At 43.4% G+C, this 22,125-nt stretch overlaps 1 protein-coding gene across 1 annotated transcript in view; it reads right to left on the bottom strand.

Annotated features, from left to right (window-relative positions):
- Positions 1-20,449, bottom strand: part of LOC126455574 (fat-like cadherin-related tumor suppressor homolog) — a 320,133-nt gene extending 299,684 nt beyond the window's left edge. Inside the window, exon 1 of the mRNA XM_050091329.1 lies at positions 20,214-20,449. Coding sequence (XP_049947286.1) covers positions 20,214-20,227 — 14 coding nt within the window. The 5' untranslated portion in view covers positions 20,228-20,449. The remainder of the gene's footprint in view (positions 1-20,213) is intronic.
- Positions 20,450-22,125: the final 1,676 nt, after the last annotated feature.

A 22,125-nucleotide genomic window follows, 5' to 3' on the forward strand; every position in this document is an offset into this window, starting at 1 on the left:
ACCGACATCTCTAGGGATGCTGAAAGACAACATCCGACGCCAATGCTTTACAGTGCTGTTCACAACATTATTCCTCGACTACAGCTATTGTTGAGGAATGATGGTGCACATATTGAGCATTTCCCGTAAAGATCATTATCTTTGCTTTGTCTTACTTTGTTATGCTAATTATTACTATTCTGATCAGATGGAGCGCCATCTGTCGGACATTGTTTGGACTTTTGTATTTTTTTGGTTCTGATAAAACCCCCATGTCATTCCAAGCATGTGTGTCAATTTGTAACACTATCTACATTATTCCGTCCTTTATTCAGTTTTCAAATTTATACTGACTTTTTGATCACCCAGTATACTGCATACAGGGTGTAACGTTCTTTGAAAATAAATGCTGTGTAATGGGTTGTTGAGAAAATGTTTCTTGATCAGTTTTAAGTAATCCAAAGAAAAATTAAACAACTTAATCTGGAAAACCAATGTGATGCCTATGATGAAATCAATCCATCTGAAATTAACTCAGTCTTCTGAGCACCGAGTTCTATGGCCCTGTGCAATAAACTGATAAAATTCCCTATGCAAATAAATGCAAATAAACAATGGAATACATTTTTCTTAGCTCTTGAGTCGCAACGGATGTAAACTTGGTATTCTGTTCTCTCCACAGTAAGCACACAAAATATTCAATTTTGGCTCAGCAAAGTGCGATGCCGGCCGTAAAATAGCTTCATACAAAGAATGTCACACGACATGGTTGAGGATGAGGTACTGATAACAGGACACGCTAAGAACGAATTTTTCAGTTCTAAAATTGTATTCAAAATGAAGTTTCTCCTTCACTAAATCTAATATGAAATATTTTACACTAATTTCAAATTCAGTGAACTTCTCAACTGTTCTACAATTCTCACTTATGTAGTTAACAATACCTGGATTCTTACGTGACAAAAGGTCTGGCATCGTTTGACAAAATAGATACCAAAATTTAACTTCCTTGTATCAGGTTTACAAAATACACAAAATTACAAATCAGGTGTACCTAATCAATCTATACATTAAAACTGATGGAAGATACTTGGTTCCTACATTCAAGGGACGGTACTGTTAGAATTAGCAAAATCCACATTGCGTTGCTACATACTTAAAACTAAATATACAAAATTTCATTACCTTACTCTGCGTCCATAGGCCAACAGCCACTGGCTTGAAGTCTCACATCCTACCTTTGACAAAGCAGAACGGCAACTGCTACTGCGCTCCTTACAATCGATTCTGCCACACAGGCAACATCTTTGGTTCAGTGGTGTCAAAGATACAATCTCTTCTACTTGTGATAATCATTTCATGTCATTTTTCAGATGTTCAAATGTGTGTGAAATCTTATGGGACTTAACTGCTAAGGTCATCAGTCCCTAAGCCTACACACTACTTAACCTAAATTATCCTAAGGACAAACACACACACACACACACACACACACACACCCATGCCCGAGGGAGGACTCGAACCTCCGCCGGGACCAGCCGCACATGTCATTTTTCATGAAATATATTACAAAATCAGGTTCCACGTACGAGTGGACCCCTCACAAGGGAAAGCGGAGAAACATCGTCCGCTAAGTGACGATGCAGACAAAAGTGTGTACTGAATGATCGGACACATGGCCATTGAAGAGAATTGTGACATACGTGGACGACAGCTGAAAAAGTAAATACAGAAGTGAATGTAGCACTCGCGAACCCTGTCAGCGCCAAAACAACACGAAGGGAGTCCCATAAGCCGAGAAGTGCAAGGCGAGCTGGAATTCCAAAATCACACGTCAATGATGCAAATGCCCTTAACAGCATAACATGGTGACAAAGCCATAAAGCCTGTACTATGGAGCAATGGAAGAAAATCATTTGGTCGTCTGACTGTAGTTTGAAAGGGTCTCCAACTTCTGGTCGAGTTTACGTCTAAAGAGTGAAACGTGATTGGGATTTGGTGATGATTTAGGCAGCCATATCGTAGTATTTCACGAGTGCCATGGTAACTCTGCAAGGTCGCATTACTGTCAAGAATTATGTGGCTATCTTGGCTGATCAGTTCCATCCCCTGATAAATGTCTGTTACCCAATATGATGCTGTGTTCCGAGGCAACAGGACGGGTGTTAGACCGCATCGTCAAGGACTGGTTTTTGTGAGCACTGGGATTATTTGTCAATCTCCGCTGGCCACCACAGTCACCAGATCTCAGTGGCGTTGAGCCTTTGTGGTCTACTTTGAAGAGAAGGATGCTTGATCGCTTTCCACCTCCATCATTATTACTTGAACTTGCCACTGTTTTGCAGGAAGAACGGTATAAGATCCATTACGAGAGCACTGTAAGCTGTTTTGAATGGCAGTGGGTTTCCCGCACTGTATCAGGCACGGTAATATGCCTGTTTGTGGTTCTTCCGTTTTTATGTACACCCGCTGCTACGTGTGGCAGAGGGTACTTCTGGTACTACAGTGGTTTTTCCCTTCCCCTGCTCTCCTGTCCCAATCGCGAATGGTTCAAAATGGTTCAAATGGCTCTGAGCACTATGGGACTTAACATCTGTGGTCATCAGTCCCCTAGAACTTAGAACTACTTAAACCTAACTAACCTAAGGACATCACACACATCCATGCCCGAGGCAGGATTCGAACCTGCGACCGTGGCAGTCACGCGGTTCCAGACTGAAGCGCCTAGAACCGCACGGCCACACCGGCCGGCTATCGCGAATGGTGCATGTGAAGAACTAGTATCGATAAATCTCCGCGTAAGCTCTAATGCCTAAGTTTTTTCGTCTTCGCCGTTTTGTGATACGTGTGCGTAAGGAAGTACTATGTTGTTCTTGGAAACTTCTATCTCGGAATGTCAACAGTAAACCACCTCAGCGGTAAACCTTCCCGTGATGCACATCGCCTCGCTTTTAGAGTCTTCCGAGGGAGTTTGTGACGAAGCTGCGCAACAATCTTACTGCTACTAAAGGATACCTTGACGAAACGTGCCGATCTTCTTCGAATATTCTGTATCTCCTCTATTAATTCACGTACCGCGCCACTGCAATAACAATGCTCTTATGCTGATATATGTATACTGATATGACAAAAGTCATGGGACTCCTCCTAATATCGTGTCGGAGCTCCTTTTGAACGGCTTAGTGCAGCAGCTCTACGTGGAATGGTCTCAAGAAATCGTTAGAAGTCGCCTGCAGAAATATTGAGCCATGCTGTCCGATAACTGCGAAAATGTATCCGGTGCAGGATTGTGTGCACGAAATGACCTCTCTGTTATTTCCCATTAATGTTCCACTGGATTCATGTCGGGTGATCTGAGTAGCCAAATCATTTACTCTAATTGTCCAGACTGCTCTTCAAACCAATCGTCAACAGTTGTGTTCCGATGAAATGGCGCATTGTCATCCGTAAAACTACCATCGTTAGTTGGGAACATGAAGTCCACGAATGGCTGCAAATGGTCTGCAAGTAGCTGAACATAACCATTTCCAGTCAATATTTGGTTCAATTGGACCAGAGGACCCACTCCATTCCATGCAAATAAAGACCACACCGTTATCGAATCACCATCAACATGCTCAGCGCCTTATTGAAAACTTGGGTCCGTGGCTTCGTGAGGTCTGCGCCACGCTCGAACCCTACCCTCAGGCTTTACAAACTTAAATGGGGACTGATCTGACCAGTCCACGGTTTTCCAGTGCTCTAGGGTCCAACCGATATGGCCTCGAGCCCAGGGAAGGTGCTGCAGGCGATTTCGTGCTGTTGGCACTCGCGTCGGTCGTCTACTGCCATAGGCCATTAACGTCATATTTCGCCACAATGTCCTAACAGATACGTTCGTTGCACATCCGACATTGATTTCTGCTGTTATTTCACGTAGTGGTGCTTGTCTGTTAGGACAGACAACTTTATTGAAACGCCGCTGCTCTCGGCCGTTAAGTGAAGGCTGTAGACCACTGCTTCGTCCGTGGTGGCAGACAATGCCTGAGATTTGCTTCTCTCGGCACACTCTTGACATTGCGGATCTCTGATATTGAATTTCCAAACAATTTCCCAAATTGGATTGTCCCACGCGTGTACCCTCCAAATAGCATTCCGCGTTCAGAGTATGTAAATTCCCGTCGTATAGTCATAATCACGTAGGACACACAAGTATTGGTATGAATCAGCCGAGTACAAAATGGCAGTTCCGCCAAAGCGTTGCCCTTTCATACATAGCGTACGCGATGCTACGGCAACCTGGATGTCTGCATACCGCTATCGCATGACTTGTCACCTTGGTGCATATTAACTGCATAACCATTCAATTGCTAGATAGGCCGCGCAGGATTAGCCGAGCGGTCAGCGGCGCTGCAGTCATGGACCGTGCGGCTGGTCCCGGCGGATGTTCGAGTCCTCCCTCAGGCATGGGTGTGTGTGTGTTTGTCCTTCGGATAATTTAGGTTAAGTAGAGTGTAAGCTTAGGGACTGATGACCTTAGCAGTTAAGTCCCAAAAGATTTCACACACATTTGAACATTCAATTGCTAGAAGGCAGATTTTGCAGCAGCGTATCCATAAGGAAACAGAAACACAGCCAAAAGGGGAAAGCATTATCATTTTGGCAACTGAAATGTATCGAGTCCGGGTTTAACACTTGGAGACTGAACTTTCGGCACAACCGTAGGGAACAATACGCGGTCGAGGCGAGGCAATGGTAACTCCAACGGCCGATACGTGCGCAGTTCCAGCAGCAGCCACACAGTGTGGCCTTGGGGAGCACGGGCATCAGCACGTATGGGCTGTTCCAGCAGCGCGCGAAGGTTCCTCGTCGCAACTATTCCCCTTGAGCAAGCAACAAGTGGAATGGAATTTTAGCGACTGGGAGAAGCTCTCGTGGTCTATTGGGTGAAAGTTTCTACTTAATTATCATAAGAAAAAAAATGGAAATGAGCGTTTGGCGTCATTGGCCGGGAAGCCCCTGACGGGGCAGATCCGGCCGCCTTGGTGCAGGTCTTATTACACGCGACGCCACATTGGGCGACCTGCGCGTCGGACGAAATGATGATGAAGACAACACAACAGCCAGTCCCAAATCGGAGAAAATCTCCGACCCAGCCGGGAATCTAACCAGGGCCCGTAGGACGGCAATCCGTCACGCTGACAACTTTTTTTTTCCATTTCTTTCCTTGTTGATCGTTGGTTTTGGTCGTTGCGGACGTCACATGACGTCCGTTCAAGTTCGTTGTTGATCCTTTCACTCAGTTTTTTATTACAGAGGCCAACCAGCTCTCTGACCGAACACGCTGAGCTACCGTGCCGGCTAACCACTAAGCTATCCGGGCGGACATCATAAGAAAAGTACCCCAGGTAGAGCCACTACAACGGGACAAAAATGATTATGAAACTCTGAGATGTGTGTTCTACCAACCACTAAGGTCTTTTATTTACAAAATTCCCCAAGTTATTAGTAAAGGAAACATTTTGGCATTGGATCGAGATCCACGTTCATCATTGCCACATTTCTTAAATTGTCTTTAAATTTCTAAACAGCGAGGTTATTAGTTCATCTTTCATGGGGTAATCCATCTGGAGTTAGTAGCAACAGCCAGAAATCTGGTCGAATTGTGATTGCAGTAGTAGTAAAACCGAGACACTGTAAGCAATACAGATGCCAAAGACGTAATTACATGAGAGAGGGAAGTATATAGGAAAGGCACAGTCAGAGGGCCAAGGAGCAGGCGAAGGCCTCCCTGGCGATGATTTTCTGGTATCTACTCAAGACTCCCGTTATTAGATAGTCAAATCCGCAACTCCTGTTGATATACCGGTCTTAGTTGATGTAGATTCGAGCAAGGTTGCATGCCCACAGCTTCATTTGATGTCTGAGATAAGAGTGTTATAAATTAAAAAAAAACCTCGAGAATATATGTTTAGGCTTCATTTCTAGTGCAAACAGAAACATGCATCTGATGCATTCCAATATGGCTGCCATTGGTGTCCTTACCACACCAGTACCCAAAAACAAAAATACAGCGCCGTCAGAAGCGAAACACGGCGATCAGACTAACCACAGCCTTCCTCATCCCCCCAGTTCTTCCCTCGCTCCACAAGCGATTGGAACAGTGAGAAATCATAACATGTTTCACCATGTTAAATACCCTCTGGTTTGCACTTCACAGTAATTTGCAGAGTATTTAGATGCAAAGGTAGATCTTCCTGTCACTGATGATACTCTCCATAATTTGCCCACCTTCGCCCGAGACAGCTTCTTCCGTAACTGAGGCTTGTGACGTCACTTACGTCGTTAACCAAGCTATACGTCATATTTACAAAACGTCTCAGTTCAAATTATCTTTTGTCCAGTTCCAAATTACTCTAATGGCAAATTTTATGGAAGCTTCAATGCATCAAAATAAAAACTGGAGTATCTTACAGACTGCCAGTTTTGTTCATATACAAATAACTTTTTTAACACATTTACTGAAGCAGATTGGCATGGCGACAGAAGAGCTAAAAATATAAAAATAAAAGTCCGTACAAAAATTCCAAAATATGAATTGAGAGCTGTTACGTAAATTAAATTCATATTGTTTTTGTTTTTAGGCCTCTCTTCAGTAGTCGCAGTTCCACAAATAATGTAGGTTATATAACATCTTTTGTAATTGTAATAAAGGTCTTATTTAGGTCACACGCGATTACCTTTATTTTAAAGCATCTTCAGTGGTCAGCTGTTTTCTTTCATACTGCAGTGCTAATGTTTCTACATATAGGACGAGCAATTACAATGTGTACTGTACGACTGGCGTTCGGCAGAAATCGACCGATTAAATACGGCGCGAACGTAAACCATAAGCTACGCTACAGGGCAGCCAGTTACCATAACTTATTTGGCATTCGCATTGGTTGGTGAGGTCAACTCACAGCGTAGCAAACAAGTACTTTCAGTCACGTTTGCAAAAAATAGATCACACGTTATGGCAATTACTTTAATTCATTTTAATCATAAAATCAGATTAGCATCTTACGCAACGGAAGACAAAATTGGTGTGCCACAGGGTATTGTGTTAGGTCCCCTTCCGTTGCTTCTTTATATAAATGACATGACCTCAGAAAACTGTAGTTAAATGGTTCAAATGGCTCTGAGCACTATGGGACTTAACTACTGAGGTCATCAGTCCCCTAGAACTTAGAACTACGTAAACCTAACTGACCTAAGGACGTCACACACATCCATGCCCGAGGCAGGATTCGAACCTGCGACCGTAGCTAATAGCGGTTTCAATGAAATTTTATGCGTTACAGAAAAGGCTATTCGAATCTTGTCACACAGCTCTTCAAGGGCTCACCGCAAGACCCCGTTTAAAAAGTTCTGTGTACTTTCAGTACCCCCTTTATACACAGACAAACCTATGTTGATGACAAGAGCTGATCTCTGAGATCTGCAAATTAATAGCTCGCAACTGTGGGCATCTGCATGCAAAGTGAACAACTCGTACTCAAAGACGTTAGCGACTTTGGTGTTGTTCTGTATAATGCATTGCCAACGCACATTAAGAGGTTGGAAAAAGAAACGGCTTTTAGAGAAGAGTTAAAATCATTTCTTTTTGAAATGTGCTCTAACAGTGCAAATGAATACATTATCTTACAGAAACCCTAGGTCTCTTGTCTTGTTGGGCACTTTTTACCTTCGAACAGATATGCCATCTATGTTGTGTGTGTGTGTGTGTGTGTGTGTGTGTGTGTGTGTTTTCATAAGAATGCTTCTGCTGTCGGTTTCCTGTTTTCTCTGTTTCAGGTCCACGGCGAAACACAACCTCCGAGACGGGATTGGTTGCAAGATTGGTTGTGATGGAAATAGTACTGGCGGGTGTTCGCGTGTACATGTGTTGTACTATCTACCAGTGTTGCACAATGTTCATGTGTTTACATTTTTCAGAAGTGAGTAGTATCTACATTTAATGTTTCAGTTATGGCGCTGACTTGACTTCTTGTGCATGTTGCAATCTCCTTGTAGGTTATATGTTGTTTAGTTTTCAATCCTGTGGCAAGCTAGGTTGTTAAAGTAGTGTTAACGCAATGGACTCTCATTCATATGGAGTCGAATTCGTACCCTGTCGGTCACTTTTTTCCCAGGGTGCTAAGGTGAATGCTGGGATGGTTCCATTGATAAGGCCGTGGTCGTTTTTCTTCCCTATCCTCACCTAATTCTATCCTACTTTGTACTGTGTAGTTATACCGTAATAAAGCTTAGTTACTCTCAGAGGTCCAGTGTGGGCTGTAATTATTGTATGGCAGCAAAACTTTGTAGATATTCTAATGCATTCCTGCGGTATCGATGTACGCTGGAAAAAATTATTTCCGATTTTGGCCATGAGGTGCAAATCTGGCGCTGTGAATGCAAGAAAGACGTATAGAAATGTTTCCCTTTGTAGTGGATTAGGAACGAGACGTGGGGAGGAGAAGTGCAAAGATAATGCTGATTTTGTTATTAACCACCACTTACAGGTACACAATTTTTCCAACATGAGCACCAGAGACGACGAAAAGTTGCTGCATCCGTAAAACGACGTGATCAATAGTTGCCACAGCAGTTGTGGTGAAATCTGGATATCGTGTTCCTGTACGAGGTGCATTCAAGTTCTAAGGCCTCTGATTTTTTTTCTAATTAACTACTCACCCGAAATCGATGAAACTGGCGTTACTTCTCGACGTAATCGCCCTGCAGACGTACACATTTTTCACAACGCTGACGCCATGATTCCATGGCAGCGGCGAAGGCTTCTTTAGGAGTCTGTTTTGACCACTGGAAAATCGCTGAGGCAATAGCAGCACGGCTGGTGAATGTGCGGCCACGGAGAGTGTCTTTCATTGTTGGAAAAAGCCAAAAGTCACTAGGAGCCAGGTCAGGTGAGTAGGGAGCATGAGGAATCACTTCAAAGTTGTTATCACGAAGAAACTGTTACATAACGTTAGCTCGATGTGCGGGTGCGTTGTCTTGGTGAAACAGCACACGCACAGCCCTTCCCGGGCGTTTTTGTTGCAGTGCAGGAAGGAATTTGTACTTCAAAACATTTTCGTAGGATGCACCTGTTACCGTAGTGCCCTTTGGAACGCAATGGGTAAGGATTACGCCCTCGCTGTCCCAGAACATGGACACCATTTTTTCAGCACTGGCGGTTACCCGAAATTTTTTTGGTGGCAGTGAATCTATGTGCTTCCATTGAGCTGACTGGCGCTTTGTTTCTGGATTGAAAAATGGCATCCACGTCTCATCCATTGTCACAACCAACGAAAAGAAAGTCCCATTCATGCTGTCGTTACGCGTCAACATTGCTTGGCAACATGCCACAAGGGCAGCCATGTGGTCGTCCATCAGCATTCGTGGCACCCACCTGGATGACAATTTTCGCATTTTCAGGTCGTCATGCAGGATTGTGTGCACAGAACCCACAGAAATGCCATCTCTGGAGGCGATCTGTTCAACAGTCATTCGGCTATCCCCCAAAACAATTCTCTCCACTTTCTCGATCATGTCGTCAGACCGGCTTGTGCGAGCCCGAGGTTTTTTCGGTTTGTTGTCACACGATGTTCTGCCTTCATTAAACTGTCGCACCCACGAACGCACTTTCGACACATCCATCACTCCATCACCACATGTCTCCTTCAACTGTCGATGAATTTCAATTGGTTTCACACTACGCAAATTCAGAAAACGAATGATTGCACGCTGTTCAAGTAAGGAAAACGTCGCCATTTCAAGTATTTAAAACAGTTATCATTCTCGCCGCTGGCGGTACAATTCCATCTGGTGTACGGTGCTGCCAACTCTGGGACGTATTGACAATGAACGCGGCCTCATTTTAAAATAATGCGCGTGTTTCTATCTCTTTCCAGTCCGGAGAAAAAAATCGGAGGCCTTAGAACTTGAATGTACCTCGTATACTGACCTTCAGACAGAGTGTGTCCCTGGTGAACGCGTTCTTTTAGATATCCCCTGAGACAAAAGTCACATATATTCAGATCGGCTGATCTTGCAGGCCATGCACTTTGAAAACCTGGAAGAAGGAGCTTACGGGCGCTCAACAACGAGTTTATCAGCGCTGGGAAACCTCTGGAGGAAACACGTGCGTGGAAGGTTGCATTAAGCGGATCTCTCACGGGGCGAGCGGCCTGAGGTGTTGCCCTATCTTATATGAAAACAGTGGTTTCGACATAATTGCGCTCTTCCAAAGCTGGAATAGCACGCTGTATAAGAAGGTCTCGATAACGTGCAGACGTCACCGTACACGTCTTCGAAGAAGAACGGACCCAGACTAAAGGTGCTTGTGAATCCACACCACAGCGTCACAGAGTACAATACCTCTTCGCGGACAACAATTGATTTAACAGTACCCCAAATTCGGCAGTTCTGTGTATTCAATGCCTCCTGTAGTGTTAAATTTGCCACGTCACTCCATAGACTATTGCCCAGCCACATACCGTCCACTTCTATCGGTACCAGAAACCAAAGAGCAAATTCAGAACGTTGCTACGGATCATGAGGTTTCATTTGCTGCAACGTCTGGATTTTCTACGGGTACCAGTGTAAAATAGACCGCTAAATTGTCCGTACTGTTGACCATGGGATGGACAATTCTCGTGTCACTGCACTAACACTATCTGGGATTTGCTGCACGGCCAGTTACAGCAAAAGCAATCTCCAAGATTACTTACTCCGTATCTTCCAGGTGCCACATCAAGCTAACCCGTTTCCCGAATTTCACCATCATCTTAACATTTAATGATATCGGGTCTCTCCTTACATCTTTCAGTCGGTGATACTCTGAGTACAGCGCCGTAACTACAGCCGCTCACATAAAACAGTTTCACTAACAGTGCACGGTCTCCCTTCTTGATAGCCACACTGTTTGCTCACATCATGACGTCAATTGACAGTGTGGATGGTATCCTGTCACACAGTCTCAAGCGCCAGATTTTCACTTGGTGGCCAAAATTGGAACTAATTTTTCTCCAGAATAAATCGGTCCCGCATTTACGGATTAGAATATCTACCAAGTTTCGCTGCCTTGCGAGAATTCCAGCCAACACTGGGCCTCAGTGACTAGCTGCACTTGATTACTATCCGTTATATGTCATTAATGGAATTTCTCTGATATGTACGATACTGTTGTGCTGGTTGGTCTAAGGACAAATAAATATAGAATAAATAAATTATCACCTTTCAACCTATTCTAGACCTCGGGCTACGCAATAGAACGGTGTTACCACGACCAAATCGACCGACTGTACAAGAACAGCACATCGTGTACTCACACATTACCTATTAATCACATGGGTTAGTAGACCGTACTTCACTGATGCGGTATAGATATTTTTTATTTTGTGTAAATTCACTTACAGCTCGAGTACCTCGTTTTGATGTTGCGGAACGTCAAATGGAAGTACAGGACGTGTTTCGTCTGACGCTTCGCCACGGCGAGTGTAACATGTCAAACATTCAGTCCCCACTGCTAGCGCCCCAGTCCGTTAATATTAAACATCTGGAGAAACTAGGTATCTCACTGACACCTCAATTGTTCCAAAAAGCTTTTTCTAAGAAAAAGATCAGCTGTACCCTCATAGCGAGCTAAGTATAGATGGGGGCCGTCGCCAGTCACGATGGCGTTTTTGTGTACTGCTCATAGGTTGAGAGGTCTCAGTTTCGCGTGGCCAATGAGAGATAAGAAAAGATGCAATGAATCTGTAGCGCAGAGTTCGAAACACGTGTGGGGGGGGGGGGGGGGGCGGCTATCCAGAAAGTAACAGACGTTTGGACCTATCACAGCGGTGGGCGGGGCTACAGCCGCTATCTTGATGCCACAACGCTCCTACACTCAGTATTCATCCAGCGTTGGTAGCCTGTGGTTTGTGTGTCTCTACCACTTGGCTTTCAGTGACGTGTTAAAATGTACGCTGCATTAAAAAATCCCGTCATTTGTGAGATGCGTTCTGTGATTGAAAACTAATTGAAATTTATCGCGACCTATGTGATGTGTACGGAAAACGAATAATGAGTGAAAGCCGAGTCAGAAAGTGGCGCATTAATTTTAAAAATGGCCATATCAATGTCCACTATGAGGACCGTAGTGGTAGTAGGCTAGGCTTGTTACTGACTAACTACTGACGAAAATCAACGACAAAATTCGTGAAAATCGTCGTTCCGACTACGCAGTTTTTGCAACATTTTCCCCAAATTTCAATGAATCTGCTGTATGAAATTCGGGCGGAGAAGCTTGCTTACCACAGATTTGGTGCTAAGTGAGTTCCCAAAAACCTAACGCAAGACCACGAAAAACAGACTAGCTACAGCAATGTCCTTCATCGAAGATTACGACAAAAATGGTAACAATGGATCGTGTCGTAACTGGGGACGAGACTTGGGTGAAGCACGTCAATCGCAAAACAAAAAGGTAACAAAATATGGTAACAAATGATAACTATGGATTGTATCGTAACTGCGGACGAGACTTCGGTGAAGCATATCAATAGTGAAACAAAAAGGTAGTCGGTGGAATGGGGACACCCAAGTTCTCCCTAGAAACCAACGAAGTGTTTGCAAATGCTGTCAGCAAGAAGGATCGTTGATTTCCTTGAACGTGGCACAACAATTAACTCAGAGAGGTATTGTCAAACATCGAAAAATTTAAGGAAGGCGATGCAAAACAAGCGTCGGGGAAAACTTATTGCAAAAGTTTTGTTTGTTTCACAACGCACGCCCACACACGGTCAATCGTACCCGGTCGCTGCACAACGCTTTGATACTGGCTCACAACTGCATGTCGGTACAAACCGGCAGTTGCAATCGCAGCCGGCAGATTTCTACAGAGACAATATTAAAAATCTTTTGCCACGGTATGATAAGTGCCTCAGTTGGAATGACGATTTCGTAGAAAAATAGTTTCAGAGTGTATCTTTAAACCGTATATGATAAAATCTAATTTTTCCGCATTGTTAATTTTTTATTTTAAAACGTATGTTGCTTTCTGAATAGCCCTCGTAATTTTCTTCCTCGCTATTTTCAGGAATGTTTGACTGTTTCTTCTGGTAAGTCACGATTTCCAATGTTTTACTATGCTGAAGTGAGAATGTAACAACTACGTCGTATCTTGCTTCGAAACACGTCATCTCTCCCCTGCTATCTCATTGGCTGCGTAGAACCAGTAGCTGACCACCCGGTTGATTTTCCGTCCCACCACACGGCGAGCGCTGAGAACATTGCTGCGCAAAACACCTAAGTACAGCCCTGAAAGAGACTTTTTTACCGATCTGGTCGGATTAGGTTCATGGAAAATGTCTCCCATGAAATTGATATCACCGGCTTTCGACAAATGTTAGGCATAATTTCTGAAAGTAAACCAAAACAAAAACTTCAATCACACGATAACAGCTGATATCAGAGAAACAAAGCAGTTTATTTCAGTTTTAACAAACCTGGCGAGTCGTTTCGTTCAGCCATAATCTATCGCTCACTATTATTTCTAGAGTTTACAAACAACAACCACCAAACCACAACATACCTCTGGGCGAAATCACAATACTCTCTTGCAACATTAAGGACTGCGGAAGCTTAACGTCCCTCCACAATCCCCCAGGACAACATATCACCCTCCGCCACATGCCGAGAGGTGATGGTGATGATGATGATGATGAGTTTGTGGGGCGCTCAACTGCATGGTCAACAGCGCCCGTACACATTCCCAATCGTTACACAGTCCAGTCTAGCCACTTTCATGAATGATGATGGAATGATGAGTGTAACACAAACACCCAGTCCCCGGGCAGAGAAAATCCCCCACCCCGTGAGGTGGCGTTCGGAATATAGCCATGCAGGGTGTTTCAGAACTGATGGTCAATATTCAGGAATATGACAGGACTGATCATTCGAAACCAAAAAGTCAGGTAAACATTGGCTCTAAAACGCATATCTTAAGAGCTATTAGCAATTCTTGGTCGTCGATGCTGTGAAACAAATCTCTTTTACTGCAAGCTCTTTGCTTTCCATATTTGGTAAGTGATAATATGGACCGACAGAAGAAAAAAATGTCCAATAAACATCTGCTCTAAAATGCAAACCTTAAGAGCTACGTGCACATGTTCATCTTCGCTACTTTGAAGCAACTCCTCTAATGAAGTACTCATAACTTGCGTGCATTGTAGAGCACATGTTAACTGGATTTTTTGTCCATATTATCACTTCCCAAAATATGGGAAGCAAAGACCTTTCAGAAGAAGAGATTTATTTCACAATATCGAAGATCAAGAATTGCTCAAAACTCTTAAGGTATGTGTTTTAGGACCCATGTTTAATTGACTTTTTTTGTTTCGGATGATCATAACTGCCATATTCCGGAACATTGACCATCGCTTCTGAAACACCATGTAGATCTCAGGTAAATCACACTGCTAAATCGCGAATCTAGAGCAACTCCAAAAAATTGTTTAGGGTTGAATCTTTGAAGTAATGAGCTCTGGCCTCATGAACGAGAATCCCGATGATTTTGTCACCTATTCCTAACTGCACTTTCCTTCTGAATGCTGTCTTCTAGAAAGTTCTCCCGTTACTATTATTTACATTCTCAAGTTTCCACCGAAATCACGAGACACCCTGTGCTATTTGAGCCAGACCACAAAATCTAGCGGGAGAACTCTATCCTACTTCGAGAAAGTTGGGACCGTGCAGCAGCGGTGTTTCGCACTACACTTAAGGCATCTACATATGCATTACATTGCTACTCCGCAATTTACACTTAACTGCCTAGCAGAGAGTTCATTGAACCATCTTCCAATTATTTCACCACAACTGCACTCTCGAACAGCGCGTGGGAGAAAATGAATACTTAAATGTTTCCGTGCCAATTCTGATTTATCTTATTACGATGTCATTCCTTCCTATGTAGATTGGCGTCAACAAAAGATTTTCGCATTCGATGTGGAAAGCTGGAGATTGAAATTTCATGAAAAAACCTCGCCGCATATTTACACCTTTGTTTTAATGATTGCCACCCCAGATCGCGTATCATTCATGACACTCTTTCCCCTATTTCGCCATAATATGAATAGTCCTCCTTTGGACTTGTTCGATGTTATCTGTCAATTCTATCTTGTAAGGATCCCACATCGCACAGCAATACTGTAGCAAAGGTTGGTTGATTCGGGAGAGGGGACCAAACAGCAAGTTTATCGGTCCCTTCAGATTAGACAAGGATGGGGAGGGAAGACTGCCGTGCCCTTTCATAGGAACCATCCCGGAATTTGCCTGAAACGATTTAGGGAAATCACGGAACACCCAAATCAGGATGGCCGGACGCGGGTTTGAACAGTCGTCCTCCCGAATGCGAGTCCAGTGTGCTAACCACTGCGACACCTCGCTCGGCTCTAGCAGAGGACGCGCAAGTGGTCTCTTTAGTAGACCTGTTGCATCTTTTAAGCCAGTAAAACGCAGTCAGTCTGCCTTCCCCACAACGTTATCTGACTGTTCCAACATCGTCATTTAAATCCTAGGTATTTATTTCAATTGGCAGCCTTTAGAGTTGTGTGATTTATCGTGCAATCGAAATTTAACGCATTTCTTTTTAGTCCTCTTGTGAATGACCGCGCACTTCTCATTATTTAGTGTCAATTGCCACCTTTCGCACCAAGCAGCTATCTTGTCTGTATCATAGTTCAGTTGGGTGTGATTATCTGATGACTTTACTAGACGGTAAATGACAGCATTATCCGCAAACTATGTATCATAGCTGCTCAGACTGTCTCCAAAACCAAATATGTAAATTATGAACAGAAAAGGGGCTATAACACTTTCTTGTGGTAACGCCAGATATCACTTCTGTTTCGCTCGATGACTCTCCGTCAGTTACTACGAATTGTGACCTTTCTGATAGAATTACGAATCCATTCGCGCAACTGAAAAGGTACGCCGTAGCATGCAATTTCATTAGAAGTCGCTTGTGCGGAAAACTGTCAAAAGCCTTCTGGAAATTTAGGAATATGGAATAAATTTAAGATCCCCTGCTGATAGCACTCATTATTTCGTGAGAATAAAGAGCTAATTGTGTTTCACAAGAACGATGTGATCTAAATACGTACTGACTGCGTGTCAACAAATCTTAGTACATAATGGTCGACTACAGTATATGTTCCAAAATTCTACTGCAAATCGACGATAGTGATATGGGTCTGTATTTCAGCGGATTACTCTTATTTCCTTTCTTGAGTATTGGCATGACATGTGCAACTTTCTATTCTTTAGGTTTGGATTTTGCGATCAAGGAGCAATTTTATACGATTGCTAAATATGGAAACATGTAAACTCTGCCGGCCGGATTGGCCGAGCGGTTCTAGGCGCTACAGTCTGGAACCGCGCGACCGCTACGGTCGCAGGTTCGAATCCTGCCTCGGGCATGGATGTGTGTGATGTCCTTAGGTTAGTTAGGTTTAAGTAGTTCTAAGTTCTACGGGACTGGTGACCTGAGATGTTAAGTCCCATGGTGCTCAGAGCCATTTGAACCATTTTTGTAAACTCTCTATTCGAGCTAACGTCCTTTTATTGCTATCGGAGCATCTTCCCTACAGGCTAAGGCCTGTAACTCGTCCAGCGATACACTTTTGAATCATAATTTCGGTCTTCCAACCCATTACTAAAAATGATCACTCTATGGCAAACAATTTAGATATTAATGGTTTGTCATTTATTTATCTTACTTTTAGACACTGTCCACATTTTTTGCAGCCCCGTATTAGTACTCACAACAGCGGGTATCATTGATAAGCACCGTGGACAACTATCGCAATAAGAGAACACGGTACGCAGCACAAACAGAAAAACACATAAAATGCTACACCGGGATTGGAATCTGCACTCGGATGCCTACCAGCAACTAGTCGTAAAGCACAGTAGCGGACTTACATTACTGTATTTGATAGGTTTATCGTAGAACAGACGAAATACTGCTCTATCACATGCGAAGCGTGTTTTAACCAAAGCATTCGATACCGCCTCGGCAACTCCCGGCAAAAATGTCATCTTTCAACCTAATCTAGACCCCCCAGTTACAGTATAGTGTCACTTGAACCTACTTTCCAAACAACATATACACGCTAGAAATACGGTCAGTGTTCTGTTCTTTTTGTGTTCGCGAACGTTTGACGGCACACACCACATTATCATGTTACGAGACGAAGGTAATGTACGGTATCGGTAAGCTCAGTTGACGACTGGGTTTTTCCCTTGCAACATGATACATCTAAGGAAAGAAAATGTGCAACGTACTAGGACATGCGATTCTGCAGTTCATTAAAAGAAAGACAAAATCGTGAAACATACACGCAATGAAAAACTTCAGCGCCCTTTTTGCAACTGTCGCAAATCATGTACAGTTCATAGCATACGTCCAAATTCTTGTTTAAATAACGTTGATGAACATATGCTTAATTAACCTTCAAGTACGCTCTAACTGTTAATGAAGTGAAACGACACCCCGTGGAGTGATACAACTGAAAGCGGTGACCTGTAATGTAGATGAAGACAGTTTCTTGTAACTATAGTCAAATTCGTTCAAGGAACCTTACTTAATTCGCTTTTACTATTCCGACATACACACACAAATTAGGGGGAATAGCTATAAAACACTGCATTCTAAGAACACTCAGCCACACCATTCTCCTGACACTTCTTAAAATTATAATGTGCCTCGTTAATAAACTTATGTCAGACACTGCCACATACATACGAGCAACGCCTGTCGGTAGTACTGTATAGCTGAATGGGTACCTGTTCAGCCCTGTATGTGGCCAGAAGCATTCTCTGCTTTCAGAAGTAGTGATCGAGTTATCTAGCGCCTTCAAGGAATATTAAAGACGCTAATGGCCGGTTTTGTAGCCAGTTTCTTATGTCAATCGCTTACTAATCCAGATGAGCTGCCTTATTGCCAGGATGTCTACTTCGTGTTTCACTGTATTTTTGTTCTTTTCCATCATTTGCAGTGAACTTACCTAGATAAACCACCTTTTAAACTACACCCTATGCTAAAAAAAAACTGAACACCAGAAAACATTTTTATGGATGCTTGTACAGACCATGTAGCCGTTATTGCAAGTTGGTGCCTGGTTCCTTGCAGATGCCCCCTAGCTAAAGTTAATTTCCTTTTAATCTAAGCTCCAGTTGCTATCTTTGAAATTGAAATCTGTACAATTAAAGTGTGTGTGAATTCAGTTTGTAAATGAAAGTGACAAATATACTTCAATTCTTATCGCATTGAAAGTAAATGCGTGACAACATGGAGGATATACTGATCTCGAGATCACAATCTTATGCCAGTTCCAGAAATTTGTTGTGTTCTATTATAGTTACTATGCTCTTCTGTTTCAAAATACTTATCAAATTAATATGCGATCAATGCATATCAACAAAGACAGAGGAGTTCCTGTTTCGGAAACAGGCCAGCTGAAATCAAGTGTGTTGTCAAGGTAAGTGTGTAATGCGACGGTAGGACGTAACAAATGACCATCTCTGAAACACTGTTTCGGACAGAAAGCGTTTGGCGTCTGAGCACTGTAAACCTTTCCTAATAACCAGTAACACAAATATCCGATTCCCGCTTCATTTGCGGATTTGACATCCTTTGTCCGAGGAAGACGAGATGGGAAATGATCGTTATCTGAACTTCCCATAGGGAACAAAGCTTTCATATCTTTCTCACAGTCTCCTCCAGCTTCCCGTGAGACGGCTTTTTATGTCAGTTGGCCTACATCACACGGACAACAAACTTCGTGTGTCCCGAAGTTGACGAGACAGCGCTGTAAGACCCATCAATGTCAGTGTCGCAGAGAGGCGTTTAAAGCACACCTTTCTTCCTTAATAAAATGGTTCAAATGGCTCTGAGCACTATGCGACTTAACTTCTGAGGTCATCAGTCGCCTAGAACTTAGAACTAATTAAACCTAACTAACCTAAGGACATCCCACACATCCATGCCCGAGGTAGGATTCGAACCTGCGACCGTAGCGGTCGCTCGGCTCCAGACTGTAGCGCCTAGAACCGCACGGCCACTCCGGCCGGCTCTTCCTTAATAGAGTAAGCCAACCAAATACCTGCCGAAAACTATATGTTGGGGTAAAATCGGTTAATTTATCCTCGGCTTTAGGTCAGTTACTAACTGGGGGAACACGTCGATAGACTCTTAACAATTTGCGCGCTAGTGATATGTTTCTTTTTTGTGCTCTGGACTCGTATCAAGGATTCTACATTTAGTATTACATTCGACATGTCAACGTGTCGTGTATGATAAAACTAATCTAGCACCACTACCTCAGTCTTTCATATACGGACGTATTTAGGAAAAAAACATTCAATGTTGAATGGTTCTGTCAGTCAAACTCTAATATTTATTTACCATGTTCTGTGGTACCACACGGACCAAAGGCACTTTATTAGGGAACGAGTCAGTACATAATTTATAGGATGTTTATTAGAACATTTATAATGAAAATAATTACTAAAACACGAGAAAATTGTAAGAATATAGGAGTAATTAACATATTACAGAGTAAAGTGCTGAACGATCGCGAGGAATTAGGGTACAGAATAGGAGGAAACCATTCAGCTGCGATGTGAATACTTTGCGTTTAGCGTTTTTTTTTTAGTGCTATTGGAAGCCAGTTGATAATGCAACCTACCGAATAGTGCGCGCCGTTTCGTACATTGCTTAATGAAGGGTTCTCCAAGTGCATATCGTTGTTCCGTCTAGTTTTCATTGAATGAATGTTGCAGTTTCTGCGAATTACTAAAAATTGTCAACAGTAAATCCATTGATATATATTTACATAGATCGTAGATAGTACCGAAGCACCCGAACAATGGTTTACGTTTGAATTCGCAAACTGACTATGCGTTTACTGTTACATTCACGATAGTTCTTTTAGTAAGGAGTAACATATTCTCAGAATACGCTGTCAGGTTAAAGTGTCAATGTTTACGTTTTTAACGTGACGTTATTACAAGTAGCAAGCACCGCAATGCCAACGTTTTTCTATCAACAATATTTTCGTTTGCAGGTAATTAACTAGTAATTAGAGGCGTATAACATACGTGGAATGAAATGACGGTCTCGAGTCGCACTTACTTCACGAGAAAGAAGTACTGTGGAACGAAGCATTTTCAAACATTTTGTTACTTACCGCAGCCGCTGCATTCGAAGGTGTATTGTTTTCGGCGTCGTCGTCGGAGCACTTAGAACTGTTTTATTGCATGTTAGAAGTCACTGTGGATTGCAGGAAATTCACTGTATGCGGAAATCGCTAGCGTAGCGTGCGTTCGGGAGCGCGGTCGGACGGACGCGACGCGAGCATAGATTCGTGACGGTAAACAAACACGGCGGAGGTGAGCTGAAGGAACGAAGACCAGACGGCGGTGAGCGGCGTCCGCGACTGCGGCTCATCCTGGCGGCTGCCAACGAACACACCTGCGCGCCTTGCCGCGCTCGCTATGCGCATGCGCAGTGCTGCGAGGGCAGCCCCCCCCACACTAGCGCATCTGCCAATCTTCCCTCCAGGTACAGTCAGACATGGGCGGGCTGGCTGCCATCCCTTACCAGAACCTTTTACCAACTCTTCTCTTTAAATTCCCATCTCTCGTCACTCACACTGAACACCTCCTAATAACCTACACCCCTCGCAGACTCGAACAGGCTTGTTGTGACCCCTCTCCTTTCCAGTGCTAGTGCGCTGCCACGCCTCTATCTACACACCCCACAATCCCTCCACCTGCACACCCTCATGTCCACTCGCAAAGAAATTTCAACAGTTTCCCTCTTCCAGACCTCGAACTCCGCCTCAACATTTACCCGTCCTACCAAGTCTGAATCCATCCCGCCCTATTCACCTCCTCTTGCAATGCCACTGCTCCTACTTTTTCCTTTCTTTGTCTCTCCTCCCCCCACCCCATTTTCCTTTCAGATCTGTATATCCCAATATCAGGCACCCCTCTCTCCTTGTCCCCAGCAGCCACCTCCGTCACGTCACCACCTCTTACAGCCTTCAGACCTCTTCGTCACCACTCTGCTATCACCCTCCATACCCATCCTTATTTTCATCTATAATCTAGCTTCCCAGGGCAGCTCCTTTCCCCGTTTTAGCGGAAGTGTATGGTGCTTCGTTTTGTTTAATGGCCAGTGTATCTTCTGTCACATTCAATTTTTTTCAAGTGTTTAGTGTTCTTCAAGTATTCCTCAAGTGTTTTTTTTCACTGTGCGGTCTGTTCTCATTTGTATCACTGTTTTTAAACAATCAATGAAAACAGCATTATATTACTTGTATTCTCCCATTAACATCATCTCTTAAAATAATTTTAAATTCATAATACATATGTCAACTTGTGTTTTTCTATTTTAGAAACTAAGTTAGAGACAATTTCTACTAGCTGAAGAGCAGGATTTTCGCACTGCGACTACCCCACACCCGCCCCTACGGGGTGAGGGGGGAGGACGAAATAACAATAAAGGAAAAAAAGAGTTGACTTCCAAGTGGTGCAAGTCGCAAAAATTGAAATATGGGCTGACACTTCTTATTATTACTAGACAGGCAGATCTTTGTACCTGACTTGTGGCTTGGGTCCTAGCTCAATTCTTCGCTCACAGTGAACGAAACTGCTGAGCGCCGCCGGCCGGAGTGGTCGAGCGGTTCTAGGCGCTACAGTCTGGAACGCGCGACAGCTACGGTCGCAGGTTCGAATCCTGCCTCGGGCATGGATGTGTGTGATGTCCTTAGGTTAGTTAGGTTTAAAGTAGTTCTAAGTTCCTCTTTTTTTTTTTTTTTTGTTTTTGTTTTTTTTTTTTTGGCTGAGCGCGTCGGCAGTTAAGTGGTGTACGTCCAAGTGCTCATGGCTGCCAGGTCTGCTCCCAACGCCTCATAGCGAATAAGTTTGTGGTTACGAAATGAAATGCTCAGATTTTCTGATAAAGACGTTCAAGAAAGTCTCACAACGAGGAAGAAATTGTTGCAAGGTGGGGTAGCTTCAGAAATATGGAAGTCAATTTCGCTTTTTTAAATGGAATGCTGTACTTTGGTACTTATTTTGTGATAGCGGCCATCG

The sequence above is a fragment of the Schistocerca serialis genome, chromosome 2 (assembly GCF_023864345.2).
Source record: "Schistocerca serialis cubense isolate TAMUIC-IGC-003099 chromosome 2, iqSchSeri2.2, whole genome shotgun sequence".
In the NCBI taxonomy this organism is placed as follows: Eukaryota; Metazoa; Arthropoda; class Insecta; order Orthoptera; family Acrididae; genus Schistocerca; species Schistocerca serialis.